General features: G+C 39.3%; 1 protein-coding gene across 1 annotated transcript in view; it reads right to left on the bottom strand.

Moving 5' to 3' along the window:
* Window positions 1-8,492, bottom strand: part of CLCN1 (chloride channel, voltage-sensitive 1) — a gene marked incomplete at its 5' end in the record, with an annotated part of 37,889 nt that overhangs the window by 12,510 nt on the left and 16,887 nt on the right. The window contains 4 exons of the mRNA XM_009587840.1: window positions 265-414; window positions 840-924; window positions 2,746-2,847; window positions 5,376-5,460. Coding sequence (XP_009586135.1) covers window positions 265-414; window positions 840-924; window positions 2,746-2,847; window positions 5,376-5,460 — 422 coding nt within the window. The remainder of the gene's footprint in view (window positions 1-264; window positions 415-839; window positions 925-2,745; window positions 2,848-5,375; window positions 5,461-8,492) is intronic.

The raw sequence follows: 8,492 nt of genomic DNA, 5'->3' as shown, positions 1-8,492 counted from the left end.
TCAGCAGGATGTGTGAGGAAGATGACCTAGGGAGCAGTGAAGGAGGTCACTATATTAAGACCAGGAAACTATTCCCTAATAATTTTGGTAATCTTGCATTCAAGGTGGGCAAAAATCACTTCAAAAGATGTAAGACCCCATTTCAGTTGTAGTGCTTCATTCAATACCCAGCGAGTCCTCATTGGCAGTTCACAAACTATTTTACAAAGGATCAAGAACATTCACTCTGAGTGGAGAAGGGTTATGGTGAACTGGATTTCCTACCTTCATGAGGAAGAAAAGCAGGATGATGATGAAGACACTGACTTTGGGATGGATCCAGGCAGCAGATTTCCCTAGGATCTGAGGGTCCCCTGTGTATTTTGCCCAGGTATAGTTATCAAAGAGAGAGCTGATGGCTTCCCGTGGCATCAACTAAACAGCAAAAAAACCCATGCAAAAGCCATGAGATTAGATGCAGTAAATATTCTACCTCTCTTCCAATAAAGTGGAGGAGATTTTTACTTCAGTAGTTCATGATTATGAGCCTTAATTCACATTTTTAATCTTCAGGAAAAGAGATGGGACTTTACCTGAACTGGTGAAAGGATAACTACTTTCACATATGGAGTAACATCTTCCGTATTACTTGCTCAGGACAGTGACGTTTTTCAAGTTTTATATGAAGGAGATAGCAGAGATCATAAGTCTCAGAATATAGTCCCTCCTCAGTCCAAACTCCTCCCAAATCTTTCTTCCCCTTTCCATGACATAAAACCTTATGGTTTATTGGGGCACAGGGTAAGGGGGGACTGTTCCGCAGAACTGCACTGAATTGCAAATTCACATCCCGCTCTCACCTCTCCTGCCATGAACTGCCCAAATCCTGGAGGAAAGGTCACAGTTGCTATAAGGAAGGTTATAACCCCAGGGTATATGAGGCGGCTGAAAAGAAAGAAAGGTTTATTAAAATACAACTTCATATTCTTTTCTTGTAGCACTATCACTTCAGAACTATGAATGCTATTTCTATGAAAGCTCTCTGCCACATCTGTATCCATTGCTGTGGGGTTCTGTAACTAGGCAATTTAATGCCCTGCTCCACTGATCATCATTGTTCATACAGAGTTCAACTGTCAGCAAAGCCATTTCTCCCATCAGAATTAATGTAACGGGAGGGATGGAGGGAGAGAGGGATGTACAAAATGCACAGACTTGAATACACAGCGAGGGCTGTTCATTTACAGTGATGTGTTGACCTATTGTCAAAAGCCAGCACTTCCTCCATTTGTCCTGGTTATGCCAGTCTTGCCTCTTCATCCCCCATGCAATGTATCCTGTCCCAGTGTATTTAAATGTAGGTTTTTTTCATACATTTCTGCATGCATCCCCCATTGCATTAATTCTTACGAGAAAAAAACTGTTTTTCTTTCCATTGAATTGCTGACCGTCACAATTTTTGGGAAGGTGTCCTTGGTGGCTAGTGGGTCGAACTGTGCTAGGCCAGTGGGGCATAGCTGGACAGCAAGCTGAAGCCATCTGTGTTTTCGTACTGCTGTCTCCTATCCCAGGGTGGGTTTCTGGGTACACCGTGACACTTCATGGGCACTAAGACAACATGAGTCTAAGCTGCCTCCATGTGCTGGACTAATCCTGTCAGGCCTCCCCTGACAAATTACTGTGTTCCCAACAGGAAGTTCTGGCTGAGATGCTGTGGTATTCAGGAAGACAAGACATAACCTTTAATTTCTTTCCATCTAAGAACCTTCAAAATTCTGAGAAATTAGCCAAAAGTTTAAAGTAAATTCCTGCTTTTAAGGCTTTGCTCCACTTCTCTATTAACTTTGTTTGATGGCTCTGCTGGTGCTGGTGGGTAATGCTACAAATGAAGAAAGACAATTTTTCTTCCACATAATAAATTAAGTTAGTTTGAACTTCTTTTTAACTAGTGGTTTTCTTCTGCTCACATCTGCAACTTGCTAAGAAATGTAGGTCCTGCACACCTCTCAGCTTAAAAAATTCTCATAGCCTCAGATTCCTTCTGTAAAGAGACTGAAGGCTCTTTAGAGTTAGCCACCTTTTCTTCTTCAGGTTATAACTTTGGAGGTTATAACGTTATTAGACAGGGGAAAAAAGTATCCTCAAGTACCCTGTAAAACCTTTATTGCTAAGATTTTTATTTTGTTTTGCATTTCTCTTCCATGCTGCAATTCACACCATTTGGTTACTATCAGTTTCAGCCTTTGGTTCGTAAGTATGCAGTAATTGCAATACTGCAGCACATTCTTTACATTTTTGCTTACATTTTGATTTAAAAAATTTTTGATTTTTAAAGACAAAGTTAGATTTCAGTTGTATTTAATTTTCTTAAATATAAATGATGTTGAATTTGTTTTTTACAGATTCTAAAAAAAAAAATCAGAAGCAGCATGATCTTAAGAAGCATGATCATTGATTTTCTAATTAAAAACATTTTCTGTTCAATCAGTAGTTTCCCTTGTCCTCTTAATGAGTATTACAGAGTCTCCCTTCTAAATCAAGAAGCTATTTGAAACTATTGAGGCTGGTTAAAAAGAAAATCCAGCTCAGAACAAATTCTCTTGATGTTTGCAGATATCTTATTCTCATATAATTTCAGTTTCTCCTATTTTTACTATCTTACTCTTGGAATAGTTCTACTAGCTTCCAGAAAGCATTTGTTACTATCCAATACCAGTAGGGTATAAAAATCTGGTCCCTAAAGAGCGTATCTTCAAAGGCACTCACTATTTGGTGAGAAACTGGCTCAGAGCTGTATGACGCCGGATGCATAGGACCACTTGGCGATTGAGATAAACAAAAAATGCTCCAAGGAATCCAGAACATATCCTAAAGTAGAGAAAATGAAATAAAATGATACCAAACAACAGATAATACACAAACCATCAACCAAGAAACTGAGTTTAAGTGTTTTTCATCTTCAGCTGTTTATGAAGTCTTTTAAATGTCACCTAGAGGGTTACTCCTACAGCAACTCACTTGAAGACATTGATTCCCCGATGAAAGGGGAGAGATTATTTTGGACCTCTTTGTAACACACACTGCCATTTTACCACTTAAATTTTCTCTTGCTTAGAGGGGGAAATCTCATCTATAAAAACCTATAAAATAATCTATAAAAAAGGACTGACAGACCTCAGTGGGGGCTGGAGAAGAGCAACTGGGCAAGGACCAGTACTGTCAGAACTTAGACATCAGGTTGGAACAGGAAATAGTAAAAATGAAGGGAGTTTAACTCTGGTTCAGCAAAATTATATACCTACATCAAATATTAAAAGTAATAGAGAGATGCCTAAAGCAAAGTATGTCATCTCTATGATGCTAATCACTTAGGCCTATGATCCTGATCGTAATAAAGCCAAAAAAGTATAGTTGTCTAAGGGCTGGCCTTGATCCTTGTGCTCTCTAGCTTAATGAGACCTGGATAAATAGGGCCTAATACTCAAAGGTGAAGTAAAAAAAAAAAAGAAAGAGTGAACAAAAAGTGCATTTAGAATTGGTAAGGGGAAGTATTATTTTATGTGGCAAATAATGAACCCACAAAACACTGAGGATAAACAGATAACGTTTTAATTCTATTAATTTTTAAAATTAATGGAATTTTCCTTTGTTATATGTTATGCAGGCCTTTGCCAAATATCATTCAAAGATTAATTTAGCTTACTTAAAAGGTTGTATGTTGGAAAATTCCTGCTTGATCATTTAAAAATTGCATAGAAACAAGTTTAAACTATATATAAAGCTGTTCACAGAAAAACATGTCCAATGAGCTTCTCTTAAATATTTTAAGCCAGCACTGTTTAGCTCTACTGTTAAAATAGACCCGTCCCTTAGGCAATATAAGCCTAAGAGCTGCATGGTGAACCGCATTTCTTTATAATATTTTACATTAAAAAATAGATCCCTCCATTCTTGCCTATCAATTTGTCAATAAAATAGAAGTGCTCCTCTTGTATACATTTTGCAAATTACAACATTTGCTGACCAGAAGAACAAGATCTACCTATTGATAGTGCTTGGCCTGGCTCATTTTTTTTGTCCTACCTGAAAGTGAAGAAATATGTTGGATAGAAAGAGAGTCTAACTTTGAGACTTAATGTTAAGAGAATTTGGTGCATTCCAAGTTGGCATCAGGACTTTATCCAAGACTATCCAGGTCTTTAGCTGTTCTTCTAAACATTAGACACCCAGGCATTTGAAAGCATTTCACAGTTGTCATACACTCCTTTCCTAGCCTATGTGCAGTACTGCAAAAAACCAGCTCTGCCAACTCCATTCAAAACAGAATGACAAAAAGTTTTGCATTCTATCAGCTGTAAATCATAAGGATTACCTTTGTCCTTGCCAATCTAAACAAATAGATTCCCCCGAGTTCAGCATGCAAGTCTATTTAAGGTGAAGAACAAAGTGGATACATATTACTAGCAAAAGCTCCTGTATATTCATAGATTTTCAACATATTTGACGTCTGCAAAAAATCCCACTTGAGTTCATATTCAAGTAAATGAATATGACAGCAGCCTATTAAAAGGAGCTGGAAAACCTCAACTATATTTCTGGTCTGGGATCCAGGTCTTGCAACAGAATATGTTCACAATGCCCAGGTATTTGTTCCTACAGTGTATTCCCTTCACTGCTGCTCTGCAGTGATTTCCCTGGAGCCTCTCCGAAGTTCTAACCCAAGACTTTTCCTCACAGCAATTCCAAACTCAGTTTTTCTCTAGTATCTCCCAATTCTCTTCTCATTTTTCTTAAGTTCATTCTTTCTTTTCCCAAAATTTCCTCCACAAATGAAACCAACTCAGATATCTCCATAAATAAAACAAAACTGACACTCATCTTAATAAATTAATTGTTTTTCTCACTGGATCCAATTATGGTTCAGTTACCCTTGCCACCATGTCGAGTGTACCAAACTCTCTTGAAAAGGATAACCATTCTGACCTTGTAAAAGGGAAACTTCCTGGTTAAATCTTTTGTCCCATTTTTGGCAAGTGAAAAGGCCATACTTGTTGGGTCAGTTCATTTGCGGATGTCATCAACATCATTAAAGGACCATTCAGTACATCTATACTCAGAACCTAGACCAAGTTAGACTTGCTTTTTTTTCCAGAACTTAATTTCTGAAAAAGATACACGGAAAGGAAATAACAAACAGCTTGATAATACCCACATTTCCTTCCTTATCCATTGTGTTACATGGGCGCCGTTTCTGAAGGAGGAATCCTAACAAGCAGAGGCCTTAATTGTGACAATCAAACTGTTTAAAAGAGCTGTAACTGTTTTGCAAAAGAATTCTTAACAGAGCTTGCATGATAACCTTTGTAGAGCAAGGAGCCAGGCTCCTGGGACCTTACCCTATTACAGCAAATGCTGGCAGCTCTTGCAGATCAAAGGGGAAATCCATGCGAAAGTTCGTTCTGAACAGGGCTGTGATAGTAACTGTGAGAGAACAAAGAGGTAGAGGAGGAAAGGGAATAATGAGGTGAGAAGTTAAATGCCATAAAAGTTAGGGGTAGGGACAGGGGAACTAGCTATATACATGCTCCTGTGTGGTTTCATGGCATTATATACAATATTACAGATTGGCAGACTGCTCTGATTTTAGTAGTGCCTATTTTTGAGCACTTGCAACCCTAGCACTCTAGATGGTATAGGTTTGTTTTCAGAGAATATATATTTTTTTTAGCTACAATGCCAGATTTTTAAAGGGTTTTCTTTTCTTTCTTTTCTTCTACCATCTGTTCTTTAGGAAATAAAAACTGTTTCCACTATACTCACTGACTCTCAAAACTCTCTTTGCCAAGGCAGGCAGTACTTACATATCTGGAGAAGCTGTGTCATGCACAGTTGTGATTGCCTTCTAGAAACAAAATTCAGATCCTCTCTGAGGTTATATCTGCAAAATTTTTGACTGATACCTAAAGAATGAAAGTCTTAGAAATCAGAGATGGAAAAGATCAGCTAAGCCCCATCTTCTCCAGCTCACCTCTCCTGGTGGTGTTGCACTGCTAAAATGACTCAGATGTTGAAACCTGTCCTGTTTTTACCTAGAGGTACCTAATTGTGTGGAAACATTAAGTTTCTGTATACCAATAGGTGAAGTACAAATTACCAATCTCGCGCAGGGTGGAAATGCAGCTGAATGAGGATGGATATAAATCCTAGCTTTCCCTGGATGAAGGAATTATTTGCACAATGAGGAAAGAAAAGAAGCAGTGAAAATCTAGCAGTACATGATAATTTCAGGAAGCATTAATTACTTGTTAATTGGTCAGACAGGACCAGGTTTAGAGCAATGATTTAATCATATCTCTGTGGGTTACATTACCTAAGATAGTTAAGCCTGTCTAACAGCATGCTACTACCCAAAATGGGAGGATCTTACTCCCTGTCTCTTCACCCCATTCCTTCCCTCCTGGCTGCACTGTTCTTCCCCTGCCGTCAGGCCCACGCTGACACATGTCAAAGCTTTCACTGAGTTCTTTCACCTCATTAAAACCTACCAGAAAACCTATATCTGCTCTTTTTCTGGATTAGTCCTCTGCCAGGGAAGTGAGTTGAATGGAGGGGTTCAACAAACACAGAGATGGTACAAGGGAGGGGTGGAAGAACAATGAGGGAGGGAAGATGGTGAAAAGCAGGATGTCCTCTTTTTTATTAGATCAGCCCAAGAAATGGATCATCTCAATTTAATTTTAGGAAACAGATAGTCCAAGCCACTAAATGACAGTGCATTAAATGTATAGTAGGGCTCACTTTCAAAGAGTTTTGCCACAGGGCGGCAAAGATGACAAGGGCAAGGGGAAACATTCACAGCACTTAGTCTGACTCTCTAGGTTCCCTCTCTACTCCCACAAGACAAAAAGAGATTCCTACAGAAAGATACATCTCACCTACCTTCATCCTCTTTCCTGAGTGACTAAGCCATCCTGAAACTGCATGGCTAAGCCCTTTTCTCTCCATTGGCTACAAACTCTACTAGTTTAGAGTAGCTGTCCAACTCTTACAAGGTGAAAGTTAAGAGAAGTAAAAAGAAATGAGAAAGTCTAGTTAATGGGAAAGTCTACTTAAAAAAACTTTGAACTTCAAAATACCACTGAGCCATGTGTAGAAGTGATCAGAAAGAGCAGGAGGAAGGCAAGGTGTAAAACACTATAGCAAATAAGGTGAAGGCTCAGGACATGGTAAAACAGAAATCCTGCAAATTGCAGAACTCTAGTGTTCCATGATTAGCAAACAGGGGCCTAAGTTGCAGCAGTCAACCAAAATGGGCCAGAAGTTATTTGGAAAGTACAGATAATGGTGTAAAGCCAGCCAACAAAGCCATCGGTATCCAGAAGCCAGCAAATATTTTGTGGGTCTAAGAAAGAAAAGAATTTTGGTGAGATGCTACACAACTTATTTGCACCTGTCTACTCTGATGTGATTGCTTCCCTACCTGCTACCAGGAAGTATCCTGGTAGCAATGATGCAGCTTGGAGGTAAAAAATGACAATAAAAGAGGTGTGAAACAAGCTGCAGACTTAAAAGGCATTAAGATCTGAGGCAGATTAGGAATGAGGTGGATGAGCTATTTAAAAAAACAATTCACCTTCTCTAATGAGCATCAGGGCTTCCAGGGACTGGAGGAGGACCAATGGGTAGCTTATGTGTTTAAGAAGGTTGTGGAGCAATGTGGTAAAGTACAAAGACAGGCACCTGGCAAATTGGTTAAATACATATAGATTTTAAAAGCAGGCACAACCCTGGAAATACCTGTTTTGAACCTCAAAGCCAAGGAAAAAACCCAGAAGGATAATTCAAATGAATAAAAACTTTGTGATGTGGAGTTTTTTAACAAAACAGTAAAACCAGATTAAGGGGAATGGTATTTATTTAGATTATTGAGAGGTCCCACATGAGGCTGTGGAGTCATGTGGGAGCTGTGGAGCCTCATGTAGAGGTCCGCTGATCAAACAGCAAAAGGAAAAATATTGTCATGGATCAGAAGCTAGCCCAGAGAGAGAAAAAAAGTGCATTTATCATGTCAGACATGTAATGATACACGTCACACTACACGTGTAGAAGGAATTGCTAATTGTTGTCTTGGGGCCCTGTGGTGTTGAATGGATTTCTTCAGAGGTCAATATTGGAGCTGATTCTGTTTAACATCTGCATCAATATTCGGGATGACAGGATGGAACTCACTCATCAGTGACCCAGTGACTGAACCGGGGAGGGAGAGAAGGGGGTGGTTTGTCACCTGGAGGGCTTCATTTAGAGCAGCCTCCGCAAACTGGAGGAGCTGACCAGTAGGAAATCATAAATTCAACAAAGACAAATATTTAGTCTTGCACCTGGAATGGCATGTGCGTCGGTACAGTCTGGTGACCTAGTGAACAGGAAAAGCTCTGCTTTCATGCCAGCGCATCCTGGTGGATACGATGCTTAATATGTGCCCTTGTGGCAATGAAAGCTAATCACATGCTGGG

The sequence above is a fragment of the Fulmarus glacialis genome, unplaced genomic scaffold (assembly GCF_000690835.1).
Source record: "Fulmarus glacialis isolate BGI_N327 unplaced genomic scaffold, ASM69083v1 scaffold6731, whole genome shotgun sequence".
Classification (NCBI taxonomy): domain Eukaryota; kingdom Metazoa; phylum Chordata; class Aves; order Procellariiformes; family Procellariidae; genus Fulmarus; species Fulmarus glacialis.
The sequence above is the reverse complement of the archived record's forward strand: the minus strand, read 5'-3'. Positions and strand labels throughout refer to the sequence as shown.